The 26342-nt window shown below is 40.0% G+C and overlaps 3 protein-coding genes and 2 non-coding genes across 6 annotated transcripts; 4 read left to right on the top strand and 1 right to left on the bottom strand.

Moving 5' to 3' along the window:
- The first annotated feature begins 684 nt into the window (after positions 1 to 684).
- On the top strand, positions 685 to 6883 carry rtcb (RNA 2',3'-cyclic phosphate and 5'-OH ligase). Its single transcript, XM_087786940.1, has 12 exons — positions 685 to 870; positions 1337 to 1415; positions 1479 to 1546; positions 1618 to 1717; positions 2751 to 2907; positions 2975 to 3131; positions 3511 to 3670; positions 4322 to 4497; positions 4569 to 4757; positions 4823 to 4933; positions 6350 to 6469; positions 6535 to 6883. The coding sequence occupies exons 1-12, from the start codon at positions 778 to 780 to the stop codon at positions 6640 to 6642; spliced, it is 1518 nt and encodes a 505-aa protein (XP_087643066.1). The 5' UTR covers positions 685 to 777; the 3' UTR covers positions 6643 to 6883.
- Positions 6884 to 7285: 402 nt separating this feature from the next.
- xpot (exportin, tRNA (nuclear export receptor for tRNAs)) lies at positions 7286 to 21933 on the bottom strand. 2 transcript variants are annotated; one of them, XM_087786938.1, is made up of 25 exons: positions 21788 to 21933; positions 18634 to 18789; positions 18345 to 18427; positions 18196 to 18252; positions 17012 to 17081; positions 16641 to 16859; positions 16299 to 16501; positions 16065 to 16233; positions 14626 to 14862; positions 14514 to 14552; positions 14377 to 14439; positions 14171 to 14295; positions 13408 to 13552; positions 13212 to 13331; positions 13044 to 13138; positions 11982 to 12051; positions 11674 to 11912; positions 11316 to 11601; positions 10214 to 10403; positions 10032 to 10148; positions 9244 to 9359; positions 9124 to 9171; positions 8981 to 9052; positions 8850 to 8906; positions 7286 to 8768 (listed from the first exon to the last, which is right to left on the bottom strand). In XM_087786938.1, the coding sequence occupies exons 2-25, from the start codon at positions 18718 to 18720 to the stop codon at positions 8742 to 8744; spliced, it is 2934 nt and encodes a 977-aa protein (XP_087643064.1). In that variant the 5' UTR covers positions 18721 to 18789; positions 21788 to 21933; the 3' UTR covers positions 7286 to 8741. The 2 variants fall into 2 exon arrangements, with proteins under 2 accessions (XP_087643064.1, XP_087643065.1); XM_087786939.1 differs by having other exon boundaries at positions 16299 to 16483.
- Positions 21934 to 22485: 552 nt separating this feature from the next.
- Positions 22486 to 25196, top strand: rpl18a (ribosomal protein L18a). The gene is made up of 5 exons (XM_087786937.1): positions 22486 to 22584; positions 23605 to 23784; positions 24275 to 24404; positions 24731 to 24840; positions 25055 to 25196. The coding sequence occupies exons 1-5, from the start codon at positions 22567 to 22569 to the stop codon at positions 25145 to 25147; spliced, it is 531 nt and encodes a 176-aa protein (XP_087643063.1). The 5' UTR covers positions 22486 to 22566; the 3' UTR covers positions 25148 to 25196.
- LOC148083778 (small nucleolar RNA SNORA68) lies at positions 23057 to 23187 on the top strand. Its single transcript, XR_015710804.1, has one exon. It is a non-coding gene; the product is annotated as a small nucleolar RNA SNORA68 (small nucleolar RNA).
- Positions 24035 to 24166, top strand: LOC148083777 (small nucleolar RNA SNORA68). The gene has a single exon (XR_015710803.1). It is a non-coding gene; the product is annotated as a small nucleolar RNA SNORA68 (small nucleolar RNA).
- Positions 25197 to 26342: the final 1146 nt, after the last annotated feature.

The following is a 26342-nucleotide window of genomic DNA, read 5'->3' as shown; positions in this document are numbered from 1 at the left end:
ATTTGGGCTGTTATATTGGTTTCTATGTTATCTTGGCCTTTTAAAGCCTGTACTTTAAATGTGTATTGTTTTTGATTGTAAAAGCGCTTTGTGACCCTGGTCTAGAAAGGCGCTATACAAATATTACTTACTTACTTACTTACTATACTTACTACTTACTAAGTGATATTCAAGAAAGGCTTATAAGTAAGTAAGTAAGTAAGTAATTTGTATTTATATAGCGCTTTTCCAGACCAGGGTCAGTTATAAGGAGAGATCACTCTCATAATCCCTGTCGGAAAATACTGAAGAAGGAAAACTATCCTTGCATCACATGACGGCCCTACAAAAGGAAAAGCTTGTATAGACAGTGTGACACTTCCTCTCAAATTAGATATAAAATGAAATATTTCATGTAAAATTATTGATTGTAAAATAAATGTAAACATTTTCTTTACGAAAAAAAAAAAAAATCCTTTCAGATTACTTCTTACTTAATTGTACTGGCTTTTATTCTGAAGGCGCCTCATTGCTTCTTATGTGACGCACTTAACTATAACAATTTTTAAGTTGCTGTGCTTTACACAAAGAACCTAAATTAAAAAATAAAATAAAATAAAATAAAAACCGACTATCAAGGCTTTTTTTCGTTTTTGTTCCTGGATTTGTTTGCGCACTGTCTTACAATGGTCCTCGCCGGCTTCCGTAGCGCACTGACTGCTGCCTCTTGTCACTTAAAGCAGCCGGTTTGTTCTCACTAAACTCCTATTAAAGCTGCTCAACATCTAGAGAAAAAATATGAGTCGAAGCTACAATGACGAGCTCCAGTATTTGGAAAAGTTGGCCGGGAACTGCTGGAGGATTAAAAAGGGTTTCGTTCCCAACATGCAGGTGAGAGCTATGATGTGGCTAACATGTTAGCTTGTGACGTTTACAGCAATATCTGGTCGCACATGTTGGGCTAAATCAGGACTGTTTTAAAATACAGAGCAGGAACCACGAAACTTCTTTACATCCAAGATATGTTTATAGTCAATTGTGTCGTTTATATTAATAAAAAAGTATTTTACTTCCATGGTTGAAATGAGTTTTGATTGACAGTTGCATGATACACATTTTGACACATCTGACACCTGATCAATGAACAGTGTTTGTTTGTTTTAAACCTTAATACATCAGTTTAAACAGCGATATATCCCTTTCCTATCCCACAGTTAGGGTTGATTCAGACACTGAAATAAAGCTGAATCATCATCTATTGTTTATTTGCCAAAGACTGGATCCACCCTAAACCTTACCAGGACTTTCATGTTCTATCCTTTAAGTTTATCAAAATGTAAATGTGTTTGTGTTCAAGGTGGAGGGAATCTTCTACGTGAACGACCCTCTGGAGAAGCTGATGTTCGAGGAGTTGAGGAACGCCTGTCGAGGAGGAGGTCAGTGTCCAGTCATCGCTCCTGTCGGTAAATTCTGAGATTTAATTTTTTACCTCTTCTCAGGTGTGGGTGGATTTCTTCCTGCCATGAAACAGATCGGGAATGTCGCAGCTCTGCCCGGAATCGTCCACGTGAGTCGACGCTTTGATTCCACTGAGTTGATTTTGGGATCAAGCACTGATAAATCAACTTGACTCAACAGAGATCCATCGGTTTACCTGACGTCCACTCTGGATATGGATTTGCGATCGGAAACATGGCGGCTTTTGATATGAATAATCCCGACGCCGTCGTCTCTCCAGGTGTGTGACTGACCGTGACGGCATCGGCAGAAATCGATGAGTATCACGATACACTGGCTATGACACAATTTATCGTGTTTCTATAGAAACGATACCGACACATTGGTAGTATTGTCGAGTACTTGACTCTGGTATTGCCGAATTTACAGGCCAAATGACTTTCGCCAAGGAAGCTGACTTCCTTGGCTGTATCCTCTCGTCCTCAGTCATCACTGGGCTCTCTTGGGACTTGATGGTTCCTTTAGATGTAGAGGACGTAATGGCAGATGTCGTCTAGAGACAAATTTAATTCCAACCCAAAAATGAATAAACGGAGCAAATGTTTGCATGTTAATTGTAAAAAAAGAGTTTATTTTAGACACATTTTATTGAAGTTTATTAAAGAAAACATCAATACTGTGCCTTTAAACATTGATAGTGTTGGGAAAAGTAATACAGTGGTCCCTCGTTTATCGTTTATTAACAATAACCCACAATAGACGAGATCTGCAAAGTAATCAGCTTTATTTTTTACAATTATTATACATGTTTTAATGCAGTAAAAACACTAACCACACACTTTTGTACGCTTTCCTCAGACGGGCATTAACACTTTCTCACTTTTCCCCTTATTTAAACACTCTCAAAATGTAACTTTCGCAGATAAAGAAAAACAAACAACTACAACACAAGTAAATGAAACCAAATATCAAAACCTGTTTTCAAGCCCAAATGTTTTTAACAAATTTAATAATCAATTATTACCAGAAATGTGTATTTCACAGTTGCCTCTGACGGTGCCTGTTTGTTCTGGCGTCACTTCGCCAAACACAATACTCTTTCATACTTTACACTGTAAAAAAAAAAAGCATGCAAACTTACAAAAAATCCATGAGGCCACGATAGGTGAACGGCGTTATAGCGAGAGACCACTGTATCTCAATATTTAAATGGATCGATATCTTATCACACTCGCTAGTTTCAGCCCTACTTTACCTGCTGCCCAGTTGGAAAAGACGACTAAATGTTTAATAAAACAATTCTGTTCTCACAGGTGGTGTTGGTTTTGACATCAACTGCGGAGTCCGTTTGTTACGGACCAACCTGGACGAGCGAGACGTTCAACCGGTGAAGGAGCAACTGGCCCAGTCCCTGTTCGACCACATCCCCGTGGGCGTCGGTTCTAAGGGAGTCATCCCTATGGCGGCAAAGTGGGTTGAGAAAAAGATCCCGAACCTCTTTCATGTTTTGTCCTCATCGCCGCTTCTGGGTGTGCAGGGATCTAGAGGAGGCTCTGGAGATGGGCGTGGACTGGTCCTTGAGGGAGGGATATGCATGGGCAGAAGACAAGGAGCACTGTGAGGAGTACGGCAGGATGCTCCAGGCCGACCCCAACAAAGTGTCCTCGAAGGCCAAGAAGAGAGGACTACCACAGGTACAACGCCAGCAACTATTTCAGTCCAGTTTACCTCTTAATAACTATCTTATTCTGGTTCCATGACTATTTAATAGTTAAACTTGTGCTCCGGTTTATAAGTTTGTACAGTTCCACGTTAAAATGTAGTAATGCATGTATTATTCACAGTCAGTGAGTGCAGTTATTTTAGTGTTTTCTAAGGAGGATAAACCTTTGAGGAGTTGACTTTCACTTTAAATGTCAAATCCTGCAGGATCGTCAATAAAAGGTTATTAAAATGTCATGAGATTATCAGGTTATCTTGCAGTTTTTCCCCAAGATCAAGATTCTAGTTTTTGACTAAATCCTGTTTTATTTTTTCCGTTTCGCTTCCCACGATGTTTTTATGTTTTTAAAGCTGGGAACTCTGGGAGCTGGGAACCACTACGCTGAGATCCAGGTGGTGGACGAGATCTACAACGATTACGCTGCTAAGAAGATGGGCATCGACCACAAAGGCCAGGTGTGCGTCATGATCCACAGCGGCAGCAGAGGGCTGGGACACCAGGTGGCCACAGGTAGGCGCTGTTGTCGACTGATTAACGGCTGGTTAGAAATATGTTGGTGTCATCAGAATTTTGAATTAAACATTCAAAATGTTGAACTTGTTTTTAATTAAAATGTTTTGTTTTTTTTAAAAGCATTAATTATTTTATTTTCATTTTTATTCAATAGCTTATTTATTGAAGGTGGAATTTGTTTTTGTTTAATGATTACATTATAATATCAAAATATTTTTTTATTGGACTTTTTTTTTTCATAATCACATTAATTAAAAACGTTTTATACATATTCATATTCCACTATATAAAAATACATTTTATAAATTTAATATTTTCAAATTCTTTGTCTTTTAAATTCAATATAAAATTGTTGGAATAATGGTGTCACCACCAGTGACCGAGCTTTTACTTTGTAATGTGATCGTCTGCGTGTCACATGACTGACTGAGTGTAAAAATATCAAATATGTTTTTAAAGAATCATCTTGAAAGTATAACATTTTTTCAATTATTTTTAAAAAACAACACACAACAGATTCAACATTTAAATTTAAAAATGATTTATTAAATTTTTTTTGTATGTCCGATATTGTAAAAAAAGAAACCTTTACCTTAAACAAAGTCCTTTTCTTGCTACTTACACCGATGTTCTCGCTGTGATTGACAGACGCCCTGGTTGCCATGGAGAAGGCCATGAACCGCGACAAGATCACGGTGAACGACCGGCAGCTGGCTTGCGCTCGCATCACATCTCAGGAGGGTCAGGACTACCTGAAGGGCATGGCGGCGGCAGGAAACTACGCCTGGGTCAACCGCTCGTCCATGACCTTCCTCACCCGACAGGTGCACGTGTTTTAAGATGTTTACGACTCGTACGTCATGTCGAACTAACGGTTGATGCTCAACTATTCCAGGCGTTCTCCAAGGTATTCAACACGACCCCGGACGACCTGGACATGCACGTCATCTACGACGTGTCGCACAACATCGCCAAAGTGGAGGAGCACATGGTGGACGGCAAGCAGAGGACGCTGCTGGTTCACCGCAAGGGCTCCACGAGGGCCTTCCCGCCTCATCACCCCCTGATCCCCGTCGACTACCAGGTCTGTCCGTCGCCGCCGCCGTGGTCACGTGACCGACGCAGCTAAACCTACTTGTGTGGGATCAGCTCACAGGTCAGCCGGTGCTGATCGGCGGGACGATGGGAACCTGCAGCTACGTCTTGACGGGAACTGAACAAGGAATGACGGAGACGTTCGGGACCACCTGTCACGGAGCGGTGAGGCTCTCTCGATACTGGCCGGAAATCAACTGTTTTTTTCTGAGCAGCATTGTTGTAAACATTATTATTACTATTATTATTATAATTATTATTAAACTCTGCAGTGAGGGGCTGATGTGTATAAGAAACTTAAGATTTTTGGGGAAGAAATTAAGTAAATTACATGGTTTTAGGGGGGAAAAAAGTGCTGCAAATAGGGCCACAAAGAAATGTGGTCACAACATTATAAAAGGGGTTAATATGTCATTACTTAATTACTAATTTGATATTAATTTCACTTTTAAATTCACAATTTCAATAGTTTTTCATCCAGATACTTACAACTGAAATATAATCTTAATACAGGTGCAGAACATAGAAATATGACACAATTAGGCCTATCCCAGTATCTAAGGGCGAGAGGCGGGGGACACCCTGGACAGGATGTCATCTGACGCAGGCAACACTCATGCTGTGACTCAAATCGCATTCTTCTCTTAGTATACTAGAAGTTAGTATGCATCAGGATAGTGTACATACTAGATACTAGTACGCAAATTCTCCACAGATAGTATGTTTCAAATCAAACACTGTTGCTACACACTAACAGGAGATCACATGACGGCTTCTTCTTCTACTACTATTTAACAATGGTATCAACCAGCTGTTTGAACGCTATCGCCGACACCTTCTGGCAGCACGTTTTGCAAGTTTGGAAAAAGAAATAAAGAAAAAATATGAGAATCGAAATATTGGTGAGATATTTACGCTGGTATCAGCACTGAAGACGTGTTTATCCTTCTACTGCTGCTGAAAATGGACCTGTAAGTGTGTGTATGACGTATCCTTTTAAAACGTCATTAAGATGGCGGCCGTTTAGCGTAGATAGTGTCCATCGACCCATACAGCGTTTTAGTACGCTAATTTAGTGCATGGCGCACTCAATTTTGCATTCTAAGAATTGAAACAACACTTGCGCACAAAAAATACTAACTTTGAGTACGCAAGTATGCGATTTGAGACACGGCAAAAGACACACACATTTCTTCATTTTTTTCCAATCAACCTCTATGTTTTTGGACTGTGGGAGGAAACTGGAGTGCTAATTACAAGTTCTTTAAATGTAATTTTTTTACGATGATAGTTTTTTTTTAATTTCCTTCTGAGAATCGGTACAATTTATAAAAAACAAAATGATAAAGAGGTGTTTCTGTTACTGGTTAAACTAATGTGATGTAATTAACAAAAAAGTAAACACTGAAAAGATATGATTAATTAAAAAATGTATCAAAGTAAAAAAACAAAAACAATTCTCTCAGACTTTGTGAGGGTCGCTTGCCTTGTAGATGATGATGATGATGATGGAAGAAAAGCTGCTTCAGTTTCAGGACCAATAATACGCCGACATGTTGAGAATGTAATTCTTTCTCTCAGGGTCGCGCTCTCTCTCGAGCCAAGTCCAGGAGAAACCTGGACTTCCAGGACGTTCTGGACAAACTGGCCGACAAAGGCATCGCCATCCGCGTGGCTTCACCTAAACTGGTGATGGAGGAGGTGAGGCTTGTTTTTTTTAACGTCTGCTTCTGAACGTGTTTTCATGGCCACCGTCGTGCCTTCAGGCGCCCGAGTCGTACAAGAACGTGACGGACGTGGTGAACACGTGCCACGATGCTGGGATCAGCAAGAAGGCCATCAAACTGAGGCCCATCGCCGTCATCAAAGGCTGAGGTCTTCAGCTCAACCTACGGACTAATGTCTGCCATGAAATGCAGAAGCTCTTATTTTAAGTTCTGGAACGACTTGCGTTGAGATTTGGGAAGAATGGAATGAAAATGGTTATTATGAACTCTCTCTCTTTTGTGGCCAAACACAATTAATGAAGTAACATGATTTATTTTTTGCTGTGTAAACTTATGTTAATAGTACTTCCTCCTTTCATCAAAATACTGAATAAATGATTTGAGTTACTTTTTCTTTTTTAAATGGTGATAATCTTAATAAGAAAATTGTTTCTAAAGAAGACAAGAACCTGATGCCAATAATGTGGAAGGTGCAAAGTAGGCCAACTAGATAGCGCTATCAAGTTCACTGTCAATCATTAGCTCGCTAGCATGATAACCTAATAGTTACATGTTAAAATACCATATATTAGGGGTTACAACAAAATAACAGTTTTGTTGTAGGGTCAAGCAAACGTTAGTTTGCCATTCACACAAATTTAAAACTACCAATACTAGTAGATATACAAGAATATCATTTGCCAACATTCTAAAGAATAAGCTAAACAGGCTAATATGATGCTAACCATAGTTTGTTTATTCTAAACATGGATGTTTTGCGTTTCTTATTCAAACACTTCCAGACACTACATTTAATTCACATTTTAATGTAAATGATGAGTCATCCGTTTCATCAATTTCAAATAAACCAAAATATTTTCTTAAATGCATAAAACACTTGAGAACAAAACAATGTCATTTTGCTTTTGTTTTTTTAATCACAACAGGTGAGAAAAAAAATCTGCATAACCAGGTAGTGAAATTCTTGAGGTGACCAACAGTTTATGAGATCATGGATCAGCAGCTGATTTAAGGCCAACACAAGTCAATTTGTGACGACACTGGAAAAAACCTTTTTCACCCTCATGTGCATATTTGGCAATTTTCAATACAGTGGTGAACAGTGGGGAATGTTACTTTTACTGCACACCGTGACAAAATCCCAAATCAAGAACCATTTTGACTGTTTGGCCAAATCATTAGGACTTCGAGGCACTTTTGACCGTTTGGTTGCACATTTTATTTTTCACTTGAAGAACATCAACAATGATGTTTATTGAAATAAGTGGATTTGACCTGGTTGGTAGTTTTAAACATGCATAACTCACCATGCATTAAAACCTACTTTTGAGATTTTATCCAATGATGGTTTATGCATTTAGAGGCATTAACGACTGATAAAAATCAATATCAAAAATTGATATTGCTCAAATAAATTTGCCATGAAAAGTTCCTATTCCAGTCTCACGGAAGCTTAATTCTGTAAAAAAAAAAAAAAAAGTCAAATTAACATCCACCTTACGTGATTTAAAAATAAAAAAATCCTGATTATGAATGATTTGTGATCAAACATTGGTGAGTTGAAAGTAAATACTTGATGCTCCAACATTAATCATGCGCTCTCGGATTCAGCCTTTTTTTATTTTAACAGAAAACTTTCTTCACTTCCTGTGAAAAGTTGGATTTTTAAAAAACTATATCTGAGACCATTATTTACACGTGTGATCCTCCCAAAAACTTTTATTTACACTTCTTTTTTTTTTTTTAAACGTCATAATTCAGCTCTTGCAACCGTCTGCAGAAAAAAAAAAAAACTTGCACTCTGGCGTCTCTGCTTTGATCTGTCAAACTTTAAACCAGTTGCATCACTACAGGTTTGAACAAAAAAACGAAAATTAAATAAAACTTTTCAGCCCTTTCTTCCGTCAAGAGAAAACTACATGTGGATTCTACAGTGGAGGTTTTGATGAGAGTAAAGCTATCGTGTCTAACAGACTGTTAGCATAATGTTCTGCAGGAAACTCTCTGCGAATACTTCCCGCCAACAAAGTCCTCCAGTTTCTTCCCCGCGCGTCATGGACAGCTCGTCTAGTGGACGACCTCGCCGAGGGTCCGGTGAGCAGACTCCCTCGCGCCGACGCCGGGGGTTTTCCTCGGTAAGTGCAAAAAGCAGCTCCTATGCTAAGGTCCATCGTTGTGGTGGCCGGTTGCGACCACTTCCTGCGGCACATTCCTTACAGTCTCTCCCCCACTTCTGGGTTCTTCTTCTACAGTTTTGCTCGCTGGAAAAATGCCTGCGAAAGGGGAAAGGTCACGACTCCAAATTAATCTCGAGCATTTCTATCCACTTATACATTAGATAAAGAGTTCCAAACCTTAATATAGTTTTTGAGGACCTTGATGTCGGGCTGCTGCAGCACCTGACACAGCTCCTGCAAACCAAACATCGGAGACACCATGTGAGTGAACAGGAAATGATCGTCAAGTAACCAGGAAGTGATCAAACCTGTGAGATCTCGGGCGACACCTGGAGCGACGGCAGATACTCCTGCTGTAAAAACTGAATAAACTCCGGCCCCTGGAACAAAAATAAGCGTTAAAATCAATCGGGTGAACCTCATGAGCGCCATCATGTGGTCCCTCCCTTACCCTCTTGAGATGAATGGTCTTGAGCGTGATGGCGCACTCCGCCAGCGTCTGCAACGAACACAGGTCGCGTCAGAAGCTTGACCGATTAATTGAGTGACTAGAGAGAGAGGTGGTGCTCACCAGGACCGTCTGTGCATCCGAGAGGTCGAAGGTCGGTTTGAGGGGAGCCATGAAACATGCCGGGACGATGTTTTTGTAGATGAAGTCGGGGAAGCCCACCATGCCGTCCTTTCCCCCTGCAGGATGGAGATGCACGTTAGAAAAAGTGGTTACACTTTAAAACACAGTTGTCAAGTCAACCACATTTACTCACCAACTCAAATCACTCTGACTTTTTTAACTCAGCTACTTTAGTTAAGGTTTAACTTCAATGTATTGTTTTGACATCTTGCTAATAACTTTAATAGACATGTTTGGTTAAATATTCTGAATCATCAAAATGTACTTAAATCAGGCCCTTTATTGAGAACCAAGCTGTGTTTATAAACATTAAATCCATTTATCTTAAGCATTTTATAACAATGTTTTAAGCAACAAAAAAAGGTTGTGATAGTTGGGAGGCAGTGACCGAGTGCGTCATAGAGAGTGACGGCACCTCACATGCAAGTTGGCTAAAGCTAAAAGCTTAAGGAAAAGATTGAGCTTGTCGTGTTAAAATTGTGAGCGGACAGCACCAAAAAAAATCAAGTGTCTTGAAAATGATGGTTCATTTGTGTGTCGACTGAAGCTATAAAAACTTTAATTTAGAAACTTCAAATAAACATTCGAGTCTCCTACAACGCAGTACAATAAACATTTTTCAACCTAATTTCCGGGTTGAAACAAAGAAAACCTGTGGTTGAGTCAACATGTGTTTTAAGGCAGCAGTTGAAATGACTAGAAAGGTCACACAGGTCTGTGCGTCTCACCCCACAACTCCACCAGCTTGGAGAGAATGATGAAGCAGGTTTTCTGGGCAACAGGGTCAGGGAAGTCCACGGCCCCCTGGATGATGGTGAAGACCACCCGCTCGATGTTCTCCGCCCCTGGAAAGCATAGAGTGTAAGACGATGTTCGATCACGAGGGTACGCTGAAGGATCAGAGCCTCACCCTGGTTGGCCATGACCTCGTTCATGCCGCTCCCCGTCACGGTCTGGATGAAGGTGAAGTAGCTCCTCCGCAGCATCTGCTTCTCCAGAGCGGCCGCCTGGTCGTTCTCCTCCGCCGGCTGGGAGAGGACCTCGAAGATGGCGAGCACCAGTGGCATGAAGACCTGCTGCAGGAAGGGGGACACTTGCCTCTGCGGGGACACAGGAGGAGAAACAATGTTTAATTAGCTGCTGTAATGCAACACATGAAGGGGGAGTAGATGATCTTCATAGTGGTGTGAGCCAATACATAATAAAAAGCTTAATAAATAGCAGTTTGTATGATTTGATTTATTTTTTAGCTTTGCAAACATAAGGTTTTTGATTTAGTATAGATTTAGTTTAGCATGTCTTGCATTAAGGGGACAAAATATCGATACACTTCAACATTATTTCATGATATAATATTAATATTGTATTCAACGTTGCTGGATCGATTCTTTTTTTTTAACGGAACGTTTTTTTTAACAATTAAAAAATAATTGATGTTAAATAAAATTTATAATGATAGCTGTAGTATGTAAATAGTATAGTATGAAAATAATAATACAATGATACAATTTTTAAAATGTACAAACAGCATGGCTATATTCACAGGGTTTGTTAATTTTTGTGTTGCATTTAAACTTCCTGCCGCTAGATGGCAGCAGTTATTACATCCTCTGCAGTTAGTTTCAGTTCATTTATTTAAAAGGACAATGCAGTTACATTAAAAAAAAGATGTAGATTTAGCCCAATGCTACTTTCCATCTGAAGTCACTAGAACATTGTATCCTCTCGTCCTCAGTCATTGACAGGATATCCAGCAGCTTTAAAAGCGTATGTTTGAATTATTTTTGAAACAGTTACGACTTCGTCAAGAGTCATGTGGTCCTTAAACTCTGCAACACCAGAGTCAAGTACTTGACAATACTACAAATATATTATTGTTCCTACAGTATCGAAATATTTTTTAAAGGGGAATTATATTCCCATATTATTGCCAATACACACGAGTATTCATATATAAAAGATTAGTATTATTTAAACGTTGCAAACGATCATTTTTAAAACCGTCGACTGACCTTGAATTTGGCCGTGATCTGGCTGATCAGTGGGATGAACTCCTGCAGGTCTTTGGCCTCGCAGCCCTTCAACATGTGTTCAGAGGCAGCGGGGATGAAGGGAAGAACTTCCTCTTCGAGGCAGATAATCATTCGGTGCAAGAAGGAGCGCACAGAGCTGCGTAGAACCCCCTGCTGGACGGGGCAGCTAAGTGCAGGAAGGAAGGTTTGCAGACAGTCCCTGTAGACCTCCGTGCAGCCGCACTGCTTCACCGTCTGCTTGTTGCTGAACGCCTTGCTGGTCCGGCTGCAGACATGAGGGATCGGTGAGATCGAAAGTCGGTGACGAGTCAGAAGAAGGAAAAAAAGCGGCGCTGACCTCGCGAAGCCGACGGCGTGGCCCAGGCAGTCGGCGAGGACGGCCTGTCGGTCTTCCTCGGTCTCCTGCAGCAGTTTGGCCAGCAGCAGGCGGAAGGCGTCCATCAGCGGCGCCAGCAGGCCCCTCATCATCGCCTGCTTCCGCTCGGCCGGACTCTCGCCGTTCACGATCAGAACGCCCGCCGTCTCGAACATAAACAGCTGGTCGTCGCTGGTCAGCATGGCGGGGAAGCCGTTCTCCTGCAGGGCGAGACGTGGTCAGAGAAGAAGCCGGTGCAGGACAGACACTTATTTGGACTTGAATCTTACAGGGGGAGCGAGCGCCAGCAGGTCTTGGATCCTGGTGAGGATGTCTTCGATGAAGGCCGTCATCTGTTTACTGGCAAGAGAAATGAAACAAGAAAACATACGTTTGTGGCTGTAAAGAGTTGATTCTAGAAACTTTAATAGAAGCTTTGAAAATCACTGAAACAGCTCAAACCTCCTCCAAGGAGCTCCAAGACTTTGTAAACAGGTTATAATCAAATCAATAAAAGTAATTCCATCGTGTTTGCTCACAGAACTACACTTGTGGCTTAACAACAGAACAGAAATTAAACACAATGGGAATATAAATGTCCAAATAAATATTTAAAAAAAAATAAAATACAAGGATAGTGAGGAGTTTAAAAGACTGGTGGAAGAAGCAGTTTTTAAGTCAGACGGTGTAACTTTTTATGTCTGCCATTATCTCCTTCCGGAGAATTGGAGGGAGAACAGATTTATTGAATCAATTCCAGTTATGAACTTGTTTTTGCAAGCAGACAATGAGTTCCAACAATCAGATTGTGACCAGTGTCAACACAAGGTTTTTTGTATGAGGTCCCGGACAAGCAACTTCTCTGTGAGAGTCTTAAAAACATTTCCAAGTAAAATACCATAAGTACAAGTAGTAATTATTATTAGTAAGTATTTGTGGAAACAGAGGAGACAAAAGAGATGAAGAAAAACAGGATCAAATTGGGTTGGTCGGTCGTCGACAATTATGGAATCGGTTACAAATATAAAGTACAGAATGTAGAAATGAAAACAACGTAGTAGGAAATAACTGTTAAAAAAAAAAATCTATAATTTCAAATCAATATTTTTGATACTCATCAAAAAAAACGGAACATTTCTGCGAAGTCACCTTCAAAGAGTTACTGTGACCTCATGAGGGTCAGATCAATTCTGACCAAGAGTTGCATAAGAGTAAAAAAAAACAACCTGTATCTGACTCAGAATTCCCATTACTTTCCCAAGAGACAAAAGCAGCAACGGTCAGCTATTGCAGAATAATGTCCCTTCAAGAAGCTACAAGTGCAGGCCCTTCACATCTGAGGGAAAACTTACTGCAACGTTTTGATGAACCTGGAGAAGAGGTAGGCCACTCTGCTGCGGACCTTCGGGCTGTTATGCCTCAGACCCCTCTGGTCCAAAAAAGCCATCTGATCAAAAGAAAAAAAAAACACTTGTTAGGCTGATGAAACCATGTTCCACCTCATGAATAAAACTTCTCACCAAGACGTTGGGAATGTGCTGCGGCTCCACGAGGAAGAACTTGTCGTAGCGCGAGACGGTTTCGAAGAACTCCAGGGACACGCTGGTGTGTTGGTAGCCGCTGACGCCGCACGACACCAACTGGTCGGAAGAAACACGGCAGGTGAGTTTTGCCTTCTTCACGGGGGAAGACGAGCTTCGGACGCGGTTGACCGACCGTCCTCATCATGTCCTGCAGGGCGCTGGTCTTTGCCACGTCACCGGAGAAGTGGGCGCCGTGAGACGCCGGCAGCGCCTCGCCCAGCATGTACAGCAGCCGGATCGCAACCTCCACCTCCATGAAGGGAGATGTTTGCCAACTCCTGCAGGAGAACGACACGCAAACATCAGATTAAAGCTTAAGAAGTTTATAAATCCAAAACAGTTACATGCAGTCCTCAGACCTGCAGTAAAACTAGAAAACTGACGCACCATTTAAGAGTTTTAAACTAGAACAAGTACCAACACCAGTATTATAATTAATTTATTAATTTATTTTGGTAAAAGTATAATCTGTCAATAAGGAGCTTGATACATATATACACAATCAAAAATTCATTTTTGCATTTACATAGAAAACTAGATTTTGGAAAAAAAATATAATTGGAAATTGAAATGAAATCATGACGACTAATAGATTGAAAATGACAAATCTACACTTATTTTAATCATACAATGTGATCAATTGCCATTTATTATCACCATCAGTTAAGTTCTGATTATTAAGGTAAGGTAAAACTTTATTGATCGATTGAAATTGTTTTTTCCCAATAGCCACAGAAAATACAGCAATTTTTCATAAAAAATAAAAAATAAAATAAGAACAAGAACATAAAGAGAAAGAACAAGATTATACAATCTAAGTCTAAAGATAAAGAACATGGATCAAAGAAGAATAACAAAGACAAAGGATTATTATGAGGGTGCAGATGTGAACCTACTGCATGGCGTTGTTGAAGACTCTGCGAACAGCTTCCAGCAGCAGCTCCGGCGACACCTGAGCGAGACGATCCAGCAGCATCTTCAGCTGCTTCCTGTACTCCACAAACATGGCCTCATCTTCACCCTGACGCACACAGAAACACACCCGCGGTCAGACGACTTCTCCCGACGCCATATTTGTTGAAGAATAAAAAGGAAAACGGACCTCGTTTTCAAAGTTGTACTCGTCATCATAAGTCAGTTTCTTCATGACGGCGAGCATGACCGCCTGCGGAACAAAAAATTGTTCATTTTATTTAAAATTTCTCAACATTTTTCTCATCTTAAAGAACAAAAACTCACTTCTATGTTAGCCTTCTGTTGATCGGTGAGTTGAGGAAGCTAGAAGTGAGAAAAATAAATGTATAAGAAAACTTTTTTTTGTCTTTCTCAAAGCCACGAGACCAGGTCTTACCTGTTTGAGGACGTGCAGGTACTCGTAGCAGAAGCAGACGATGTTGGCAGAGATGTCGTCGTCCTCGTGCACCAGCAGCTGGAGCAGCAGCGGCACCTTGGCCTCGATGGCCTGCAGCGCGTCTGCGGCGTCCTTCACGTTCCCACACTTGGCCAGCTTGGTCCAGCTGAGGACCAGACTCTGACCCATGCCGTTCACCAGCCGGGAGAACTTGGCCAGGAAGTCCACGTCCTCCTCCTGGCAGGGAAGGAGAAACAAAAGAGGGGTTCGATGAGTTGCTCAAGCAGATTTACTGAATTATTCATATTGAACCAGGATATTCCTCGAAAATCGAATGAAAAAGACATGCCTGAGGTAAAATAAGATCCAAGATAAATGTGTGCATGTGTCAGTGTGTCAGTGTTCCAGCCTAAAGAAGACAAACAGTTTAAAGTTTATTGTTGAAGCATAGGAAGGTCTTGGCGCACAATTGTGTATACATTCTCATTCTTAAATTGATTTATTTTGTGAATAATTTGTGCAAAGATCTTATAAAAAACAACAACAAAAAAAAGCTGAGAAATAAAGAAAATGGGTTAAGATATTTAACATTTTTGTCCTGAACTTACTAAGGTGGCTAATTTTGCTATCGTTTGCTAACAAAAACTTTATCCTGACTAGTGGTGTGTATTGGAAAGTATCTGGCGATATAATACATAGTGATAGAGTAGGAACAAGGATCTTTCCCAAGTACTTGACTCAATCGTTACTGCTTTTATTATTATTATTTTTTTAAACTAAATGATGTCCCAACATCAGCTTTTAATAGCTGCTGGAGTCGACTGTATCCTCTTGTCCTCAGTCATTGCCGAGATCTCCAAAGATTTCAATGTTCCATTTGGCTGCGGAGGACGCAATACCTGCGGTTGGAGGTTGTATCGCGACACTAAATGAAACGCTGTGAATATTTGCACGTCAATAGTACATTTAAAAAATGTTATTTTTGTTACACACACTTTATTCAAATATAAAACATCAAATAAGTTTAATGAATAATTAATGTGATTTGAAAGTGAAATAAAATGAATATTCTTAATTAAACCAAAAAAATATTGCTATATTTAAATGTATTGATATTTTATTGAACAGCTACTGTAGTCTTGACTGTTAATAAATACTTTTTTAAGTATATAACTGAAAAATATTCTATGATATGACTAGTTTAAACACCTGTTGAATTTAGTCTTCTAATTGTTAAATAAACATTTTTATTTTGGATGAATTACATAAATCTGCGTTGCTTTTGAATGTGGTTACTTTACATTGTGCTATCGTGGTGAGAGGATCAACAACTCATTTAGACGGAGAACCAACAATGTCACGTGCATTCATGTCACATAATTCACAAGTGTTTGCATCAGGACATGACCTTGATCCTCCAGCAGCATCTCCTCACTCACCCGCTCGATGTTGAAGAACCCCGCCGACTGCAGGACCTGACACAGCGACTCCACCAGCTTGGTCTTGTCCACCGGGTCCATCCCTTTGTTGACGATCTCGAACAGGCAGTCGCAGGCTTCTTCTCGCAGCTCCTCCACGGACATCTGGCTCAGCAGCAGGTTCACGAACCTGAGTCACACAACAGGGTTTTAAAACTCCATGACAATAAGTTGTATTTCATTCAAAAGACTGACCGGTCGTTGGCGATGAGACTGAGCTCGATCCAGGAGACGTAGGCGCCCACCACCTCCAGACACTGGCAGGTGAGCTCCGGGTGACTCTGCTGGTACGTCTGCAGGATCAGGAACCAGGACTCCACCAGGTTGGGGATGCACTGCTCCCTCATGGCGTCTTTGATCAACGTGTTCCTGCGACTCTCCTGGAGGAACCAAAGACTCTATTCAGATGATGAAACACACACAGACCGTTAAAGGAACAGACGTGTTTGAAGAGTTTAAACACAGTAGAAAAAAAAACTCTGGATCATGTTCAAGGTCATTGTACTTCTCTCCCCTTCCTGGCTCCCTCTATCTCACCTCTGGAGGGTGCAGGATGTCTCGGTCCACCACCTCGGCGTCGATGGCCATGAGCGTCCTCAGGTAGATGTCGACCCCGTGAGGGTTGAGGCCCACCAGGGACAGGACGTCGAAGAAGAATTTGGGCCACAGCGTCAGGTACTCCATGACAAAAGTGAGGGCGAAGACCTGAGCGGCCTTGTTCCTGATGAAGGGCTTCTCCGGCTGCGTGTTCATCAGCTGCGGGGGTCAAGAAAAACTCCTTCAAACCCTTCCGTTACCAAGAGTCTTGGTCACTCAGGACATTTTAAATAAATATATAGCCATGAAATCCAAGTAGAGCCTTGCAAAGAAGCGTCCTAATCTAAAGTGGAAAGTGTTGGAGAGAGTACCTGACACTGGAGCCACTTCATCAGCGTCTCTCGGATGAGCTGCTGCTGACCTGCACTCAGTCCAGCGTGTCTGAAACACAAGCAAAACATGTCAACATTCTTGCAGCACGACACCAGTCCCTTGTCTTTTTGAATGAGGCGTTAGAGGCGCAGCTTTTCTCATCAACACAGGTTAATAAATTCCTTAAAACCAGCTCAATATGGGATCTAAACCTTAGACAAATGATGATTAATGGCAGGCATAATTTTAAATCTACACCATGATTGTTTTTGAATGTCCTTTAAACAATTGAAATTTTAGTATGACATAGCTATACTCATCGTTTATTATTATTATGTGGATCAAATGAGACTTTTAGTGCAGGTCAAGCATTGAGAAACAATCTTCAAATTGAGAAATCAATTGAGAAATTTGAAGAAATCCCTTTTTTTCCCCAAAACTCCAAAGTACAAGTACCTGCTTAGAACTTACATTACAAAACTATAATTGCAACATTTTAATCCAATTATACCCGACGTCTGTGTTAAATGTAATGGAGCAAAATGGCGGCTGTAGAAATGTTCATTTTTGGAGAGAAATACTAGCGTTGATATCAAAAATAACAATAACTAAGATACCGTGGAACGCCAAACTGCTACAGGTTTAATCTAAAACGTGTGTACCTGAAAACAAATGGGGTCAAGGTGACCTGGAGGCCCGGAAACAAATATGTTATCTCGATACCGTATCGAAGGGATATCACAAGGATATTACTATACTTCAGTATAACCAACATTTTCTTACACAAGTTTCTTAAACTAGTCACAACATTCGTTTTCAGGCCTCCGGGTCACCTTGAACCAGAGGCAACACAAGGGATAAATCTTTCAGTTGATGAAAGTAGGAAAAAAAGACCATGTTATTGCGAAGATCTGGAAAAATGCTTTAAGTCCATAAACTATTCTATCTGTAAGAGATGAAATTGGACTTTTATGCAGTTCATTAAAGACGACCTGACTAGACAGAATGGATTTTTATTTTTTACACCCAGAGTAAGTTATTACTGGGATAGGGTGGGGTGTGGAACGGGATTGAATTTCTTCGTCTTAAATCCGCTTCGCTTTTTCTTGCATGTTTGAAGAAAACGTGAACACATCAATCAAGCAAATTCAGAAGCAGAACTGGTTGGACTCGTTCAACTGACCTGAACTTAATCTGATGTTCCAAAACTTGGAAGCAGAAGAACTTCACATGATCTTGACTGTAAAGAAAAAACATTAGAGTTGATGATAGAAGAAACCAGCTCTAGTCAATATTTAGTATTCTTTATGAGTGACTTGACCATGAACTTACCTGTAAATGCCTTTAGAAAGTGCCTCTGCACAAACTTCCCAACCGTCCTGAGACTCCTTCAGTTGTTCGAAGTAAGCCATCGCCTGTTGCAGACACACAAGCCATCAGAGATCAGGTCAAAATACAACACGAGGAAAGTGAACCATGGTAAGAAGTTCAAGAAGTCAGAAATAAATCACATTACAGTGATAAAATATTAAATATAAGAAACAAACTAACAAATAAAGATCAAAATAATGGATTAAAGCGCTACAAAAAGCCAGTTCTAGGACCAAAACAAGCGTCTCACCCTCTGCCTGTAGCGGGCGTCGGCATCTGGGTTGAGCCCCAACAGGGCCTGCTCGTCCATGACTGCGGCGACAGACTGGCAGGCCATTCGTGGGTTAGCTTTCCTCCGAGGTGTGTTCGGTTGCTGCTGGCAGGCAAATCCCACTCATCTGGTCAACTAGCACGGAGAGAAGGAATGATCCAATTAATTCAACACATACAAGTGAACAGACTTCTACGGAGGCCCGGAGGTGACACCATCTGTATCTTGTATCAATATTGGTGCACGGAGATTATTTATAAATACATTGCTGAGAAAGCACAGCGCTTTTAGAAGATGTTCTATATTGCACATGATCATGAGATGCAACATATGAATATAAAAAAATGACAGGGCTCCGTAGACTTTAGTTATTTTGTCTTGCTTGTTTATTTTGAATTATTGTAAATACTAATGCACTACAATTCAATATGTGAGCGACCTGTTGGCCATATATGGACTGTGTGAGGTCAGTTTTTCATTCTTCATTCCGACAATAAATATAAAACATCGTATTAAAGTAAAAGGTCCTTTATATCACATTTAAATGATTCTCCCATCGTTATCATCTTAGTCATGTTAACATTTGTGCTTTAATATTATTAGTTAATAAAAACAAATGTATCGTTGTCGGATAGGTTCGTTCCTCTAAATCAGGGGTCGGGAACCTTTTTGACTCAGAGAGCCATGAAAGCAAAATATTTGGAAATTTATTTCAGTGAGAGCCATATAAATAATATTCAGATGTAAGAATCTGTGCTTGACACAAATACAAGCCCTTTTCCTTTGTTCATCCAAATCAACAAAGAATTCAGACGGGTTCATCCCTTCCCATGCCTCCATTTCAATATGTCCATCATATTTAAATGAAGCACAAGACTAAAATTTCTCCATTTCTGTGATCATGAAAAAACAAAAAAAAATGAAAACATGAATTCAAACTAACAGTTTATATTTGTTAATTTTAAACATGTCTGATATGAATCACACAAGTGGATTAATTAAATTTCAGATGAAGTTTAACGAGAATAAAACTGTTCATCAGTAACTTCACATCTCTGACGTCATTAGAATGTGTGTCTCACCTGCACCTGTTTAATGTGTTTGGGTTTGAGCGTATTCTTATTATATTCGTGAGATAAAGGTAATTTACAAATAGTCATCATGTGATGTTGTATTAATGCAAGTGTGTTTTAAGGACGCGAAAAAGGAAAAGGAAAACCAGCATTTGTTGCGCTTTCATTGAAACCTGAAGCTTAACTTTGATGGACCTGACGTCATGTTTCTGTGACTCTCGTAGAGAAGAACCTGAAGCGATCAAACACGCATTATTTTGTTCGATATATTATTTAAAAAAAACAAGCTTATAATTCTATATCGTTTTTCTGAATTGCGTAAAATGACTGTTGCACGTTTTGCTCTTTTTATTCTCGATTCATATGATCTTTTCCGTGCGTTCAGTGGAAGAGGCGGGAGCTCTGATTGGCTGCTGTGCATGTCAATCAAATTTTCAACCAATCGGCGCAATAACCATTTGATTAATATGCACAGCAGCCAATCGCGATCGACGTATTGTCCACCCCTGAAACAAGTGATAATATTTTATGTTTTATCTGAAAAGCCGAAATCTGCGAGCCAGATGCAATCATCAAAAGAGCCACACCTGGCTCGCGAGCCATAGGTTCCCGACCCCTGCTCTAAATGATCCTTTATTAATACACATTTGTTTTCAAACATCAACATATTTTAAAGAAACTGGATTACATTAATAGATTTTATTTTAGATCATTCATTTATGTCTTGTACAATCACATAATTTTTCTTTGTTTCTTCCATATCCTAAAATGCTTGTTTTTCAGATCATGTACAAAGTTTAACATATTCTGACTATTACAAATACATAATTTCATTTCAATTACAAACATGTCATTAAAAGTAAGCAGATCAGATTTATTTTGCTTTTTGGTCGCTGGTTCAAGTCTGTTCATGTTATCCTTCACCCTCGTTACACTTTGTTACTCGTATATTTGGAAGATGGAAACATCAAATTGTGGACTTATTTAAGATTTATTTTGTTATAATTCTTCTTGTCTCATTCGGAGTGAATCTTGTCCAATGTGGTAAAGATGAATTCATTGATGTCTTGAAAATCAAAAATATAATATTAATATGGATTTACGTCTGATGTGGACTCTAATGTCATCTTTAAAAATGAGATGATGATGATTATGACTTTTTTTTTTTAAATGATACCGGTTTTGTAGAATGACTCAGAAGGCAACACTGTCATCTAAAGTAAGCAGGTGGATTTTCCATGTGTGACACTTTAAAGTATTATTCTTTAAAGTAGGTGTGACACATCAACACTCAATGTTTTCAGTCAAATATAATTTTAAGTATTACATCCTTAAGAATTCTGTGAGTTGTATTGTGTTGAATGTGATTTCTCCGCCTGTGTTTAGGTATTTTTCCTCTCATACATGTGACAAATATACTTTTAATAAAAGATCATCCCTGTATGATGAAACATTGATGTGAATTCTGTACATCACATGACATCTAGTCCCCCTCATTCTGTAGAAACATCGCCTGACGTGGATCCTCGACCACGTTAAGAAACCATTAATGTTATCGATCATAAATGTATCGATCAGATCAATACCGTGGATCAGGGGAACAAAGCAGCTGACAGCTCGACATGATGCAACACAGCGTAAGAAACCCAAACCCGTGCGTCCTTTTAATAAAAACTGATCCCAGCATCGATCGGTTGAAATTCCGACACTCTGGTCTGGTGGTCAGCATGTGCGGACCCCTCTGACCCCTCGACCCCCCCTCCTCTCGATAAGTTAGCCCCACAGCGTCAGCAGCTCAACTTCATCCACGACATAATAGCTGACCGAGGCTAACTTTAGCTAAAGCGTTAGCCGAGTGCGTTAACGCGTGTCTGGATTAATCCCGATCGCTTGAACGTAACAGTATCGGGAAGCGCGCAACTCAAACGGATGAATAAATCCACAGAGAGATCATTCAAAAGGATTTTATCATTTTTTTGACGATGGAGTCACGTTATACCTGCTGCTCCCTCGATCTCACCATTACACTAGTATCACCGGGACTTTCTTCAAATACTTACCTTTGGTAAAAGCGAGTTGATCCGGCGCTTTGTCTCGGTTTTTCCCCGCTGCTATGTCATCGCAGAGCAGTCGGGAACTCTCGAGAAGATCTCGGCACGTCGTTGGGCGATGGGAGTAGCGGTGCGGCGTGTCCGTTCACTTAACATCCGGGTCACTCACACTGGAAGTTATCAGTCACAGCGCGCAACCACCCGGCGGGTGATGACGTCATCACGCACGAAGGCCTCGCATCAAAATATGTTTTTTCGCTCTCGCGATTTCTCTTATTATTATTTTTTAACAAATAAGATTTTCTTCTTGTGCTATCTTACCCTTATTTACGCATTCTAACGATTCGTATCACTGTTCAGCATCGATCGTCAGAGCAAATAGCACACATTTAAATATATAAGATAATAATAATAAATCGTAATTAAATTAAAAAACTGTTAAGGGGGGAAATATTATAAGATGATACCTTCATTCATTTCATAAATATTTTTACTTGCTGTTATATTATGTAAAGTGTATTGAAATTAAGATTAATATTTACTATCACTATCATATTAAATCAATGTTCTTTTTTTCCCTGATAATTAAATATGTTACATTGTACGTAAAAGCGATTGTGTTTCTAATTGATCGTTTAAAGAAATGTATTATTAGTATTAATATGAACTATAAAAGTTTGTTACGATTTTTTAGAGCTGCCGGAAGTCCCGCCTCTAGTGTGCATTTGACATGCGACAGCTCCGCCTTGCTACTTCCTCTTTTCCGGTGGCAGTGAGCAAGAGACACCATGAAGGCGTCCGGCACAGTACGTAAAACTCATTTTTCACGACTTTAAGACGATAAGACGCCACCAGAGAATGTTTATTATTAAACATAATACATTGAGCGATGTGAATATGCGTTAATATACCAAGTAACTTGCGTTTTTAAACGTACTTTTTGCGTTTTTCCCATTGCCAACATGGCGCCCGCGGTACCATGTGGACGACTTAAAATGGGACGGTGTGTTGTAGCGATATCCACAGCATTTTCGCAACTTCCATGTGTCGACCGATTTATCGTTCAACACATTAAAAACATACAGCGAATATGTATAACAAAGCTGTTTGACACGGCGGCTTTAGATCCGCGAACGGAGCTAACGTGGCCAAGTTTATGCTACTAGAAGCCGCTAACTTGTTAGCATTAGCTTGTATGCGTTTCTGTACGTTCACCACTTGACACTTGGTGCCGTTTCTTACGCCAGAACAAGTGAGTTAGACGCGCTCAAAACTTGAAATGCACCGAAAACCCAAGATTTCATCTGTCCGTGGTGGGATTTTGTCAGGTGTGCAAATAGAGACACGGTCCTTGTCGCCTTTCTTTGATTTTAAAATGTCTCTGAAAGTGAATTCAAGGGTCTACACGTTATAAAATAAACTATGAATCATGTGGTAAATTGTTACTTTGAGTACTTTTGATATAACGTGCCATTTACCGCTAAGCAACCTTTAGACATTTAGTTTTTATTTTGAGAAGAAATAAGTAAAGTCTTTCCAGTGTCCAAAAAAACTCCTGTCATATGTTCGCATACATGTCTGTCCAAGTGTCCAGTAATGGACTGACCCGTCTAGGGTCCCCCAACCAGGTGGGCTAAATGGATGAGAGTCCTGTAGCAGAAAAACATTTAAACATGAACTTCTCTAATCCTTGATACCTTTAATCTAAACAGAAATGACTCCCATTGCACATACGCTTAACTGAATGGATAAACTTTATTGATCTTTCGGGAAATTGTTTATTTTTCCATACAAGTTTGATACTAAATGTGTCTACTCTTTTGCAGCTGAGGGAATATAAAGTTATTGGGCGCCTCCTGCCCTCCGCCAAGAACCCAGCGCCCCCTCTGTACCGCATGAGGATCTTCGCCCCCAACCATGTGGTGGCCAAGTCCCGTTTCTGGTACTTTGTCTCTCAGCTGAGGAAGATGAAGAAGGCTTCCGGAGAGACCGTCTATTGTGGCCTGGTAAGATATTGACAGATGTTTAATTGAAATGGTTATTATGGTCATAAAGGACTTTAAAGTTAGCATTTCTGCAGAATATGAAAGTAGGAAGAATATTAAATTTAGTCACAAATAGAAATCAGAAAAATCTCTTCATACCACATTTCGTGTCACGTTTGTTACCTTTTAAATTTAAGCAAGACTATGACAGTATTTGAGACCTGAATCTAAAAGTTGTATCTTCCTAAAAAATAAGTTTAATTTAAATTACAATGCAGCCAAACCCCAAGATCACATTCTCTCAGTGTTGTGATTTTGTATGGTCTGCAGAAAGAGTTATGGTCCTTGTCGCCTTTCTCTGATAATGCAGTGTCTTTGAAAGTGAAATCAAGGATCAACAAATTCATTCTTTCCTTCAGTGTTCTGTTAATCCCCATTTACTCTTAAGCCACTTGTTAGTGTTGATGGTACTTTTGTCTGTACAAGTCAACATGAAAGATGTATTTCACAGGTCCATGAGAAGACTCCTCAGAAGGTGAAGAACTTTGGCATCTGGCTGCGTTATGACTCTCGCAGTGGAACCCACAACATGTACAGGGAGTACAGAGACCTGACCACCTCTGCAGCAGTCACCCAGTGCTGTGAGTCCCTTGACCCTTTGCTTTATCTATGCACATTGATATACTCTGTACTTTATTTCAAGCTGGTATTTAAATATTTATCAATTTGGAAATGTTCTGTTTGAATTTCTTTTCAGAAGCTGTTATTCAAAATTGATTTTGGTGTTGTTACCATTGTATTTGCTTATGAAACTTGCAGGTGTTCTATTTCACTTAATTCGTTTAACTTTCTGAATATTTTAAAATGTATTTAAGTTGCACTAAAACTGTGGAAATGTAAATCAGAGTAGAAATGTATCGTAAAACAACACGGCTCTTCTTGAAGATTTAATGTATTTGTCTTTTAGATCGTGACATGGGAGCTCGCCATCGTGCCCGCGCCCACTCTATCCAGATCATGAAGGTGCAAGTCATCGCTGCCAACAAATGTCGTAGACCGGCCATCAAACAGTTCCATGTAAGTCACCTCTCTATATATCTGAATGCGGTTCCCTCTCCAGGCTACTGTCACGTTGGTAGCTCCGGATCATTGAACTCGCAACAGAACCAGCCATGTTCCTCGTTCAGATTTGAAGTGTCCGTCTTCATGTCTGGTTGTTAGGAAACTGGCGACAATGTTCAGTGTTGGTTTGCTGTTCTATGAACTCACCCGTGCTTGCTTCTCTCTGCAGGATTCAAAGATCAAGTTCCCACTGCCCCACAGGGTCCTGCGTCTCCAGCACAAGCCCCGCTTCACCACCAAGAGACCAAACACCTTCTTCTAAAAAGATTCTGTTTTTCTTTGTGGAAAGTAATAAAATCTGTTTCATGGAAGCTGATAATGGAAGCTTTTTTTTCCAGACGCAAATATTGGCAAAACCTCAGATGTATATGGTTACATTTTCTGGACCCATTTATCAAGGGTAATTGTTTTTAAATGTGAGGAAGCTTAAACGATAACTGAATGTAGATGGCCCTCAATGAAGGAGCAATTTTAAAAGTATTATGAAACCATGTTGAGTCTTGAACTGAAAGACTGGTCTTGTGCCTTTTGACAAGATTAACTTCCCGTCATACAATATTTTATACCCTTTACCAGACAGTAATGCATATAACCGTTAACCTGAATCTAATCGGATTTGGATGCAAGATGCTGCTTTGCTGATAATTATCTCAAGTTCAGACGAATATACTTGATTTGACAAATCAAATTAGTTTATCAATCTGCTGTTGACTTGGGTCAAGGTTTGTCATCCTGGAGACGGTTGGTCGGAAATCTAAAGTGCACTGGAATTGTTTGTAACCGCGACGCCTCAGTTTATCCACGAGGTGTCACTGTTGTCTCGGAGAAGCTACGAAGTTCCACTTTGAACTACCATAGTTGACTAGTTCAGTTATATACATTTTTTTAATTACCTATGGTTACTTTATTTAGTCTAACTTTAAAGGTTAATGCCAACCAAGCTGTTTGCACAAGTGGACAAATGCAAGTATTTTATTAATCAATCTTCGGTCTATTTGCTGTCACTCACATGGCAATTCTCAGTTATATTTTGTGTCACATAAAACAAAGGTTCAGTGGAAATTAATAATCCCATATTCTACTTCTATATTCCATCCCAGCAGATGACAAGGAGGTCCAATTAACAGGGAATGTTTTGCCATTGGTTTCTTGAATGCAGCTGTTTTTCTGTTTCTCAAACAATGTCAAAATCTCTGTAAAAAAAAACGTTGCAAAACGTTTTATTTAACTATCAGAGATTTATTTTGGAAAACTTGAGTGGGGAACAATTTGATAATGTTGATCATGAATCATGTTTGTACTTAATTCAGGATTAGTCTGCTAAAACTGTGGGATTGAAAGTGTTTTGGGTGTGTGTGTGTGTGTGTGTGTGTGTGTGTGTGTGACAGGCAGAGCAGTGGGTGGCAGCAGAAAAGACCTCACTCAGTGATGGAAAACATTCTTTTGAGTCACAGTCA

Source organism: Callionymus lyra, chromosome 3, assembly GCF_982586985.1.
Source record: "Callionymus lyra chromosome 3, fCalLyr1.hap1.1, whole genome shotgun sequence".
NCBI classification, from domain to species: domain Eukaryota; kingdom Metazoa; phylum Chordata; class Actinopteri; order Syngnathiformes; family Callionymidae; genus Callionymus; species Callionymus lyra.
Note: the sequence above shows the minus strand (reverse complement) of the source record. Positions and strands in the feature narration are given on the sequence as shown.

What these genes read in the sequence shown, in the direction of transcription:
- rtcb (XM_087786940.1), top strand. Translation starts at nt 778, where the DNA reads ATGAGTCGAAGCTACAATGACGAGCTCCAGTATTTGGAAAAGTTGGCC. An exon ending in CTCTGCCCGGAATCGTCCAC is followed by an intron (nt 1,547 to 1,617) that starts GTGAGTCGACGC and finishes TTGACTCAACAG; the next exon opens with AGATCCATCGGTTTACCTGA. An exon ending in GTCATCCCTATGGCGGCAAA is followed by an intron (nt 2,908 to 2,974) that starts GTGGGTTGAGAA and finishes CTGGGTGTGCAG; the next exon opens with GGATCTAGAGGAGGCTCTGG.
- rpl18a (XM_087786937.1), top strand. An exon ending in AGACCGTCTATTGTGGCCTG is followed by an intron (nt 23,785 to 24,274) that starts GTAAGATATTGA and finishes TGTATTTCACAG; the next exon opens with GTCCATGAGAAGACTCCTCA. An exon ending in TGCAGCAGTCACCCAGTGCT is followed by an intron (nt 24,405 to 24,730) that starts GTGAGTCCCTTG and finishes TTTGTCTTTTAG; the next exon opens with ATCGTGACATGGGAGCTCGC.
- xpot (XM_087786938.1), bottom strand. Translation starts at nt 18,720, where the DNA reads ATGGCCTGCCAGTCTGTCGCCGCAGTCATGGACGAGCAGGCCCTGTTG. An exon ending in TGCTGGCGCTCGCTCCCCCT is followed by an intron (nt 11,913 to 11,981) that starts GTAAGATTCAAG and finishes CTCGCCCTGCAG; the next exon opens with GAGAACGGCTTCCCCGCCAT. An exon ending in AGATCACGGCCAAATTCAAG is followed by an intron (nt 10,404 to 11,315) that starts GTCAGTCGACGG and finishes GTGTCCCCGCAG; the next exon opens with AGGCAAGTGTCCCCCTTCCT.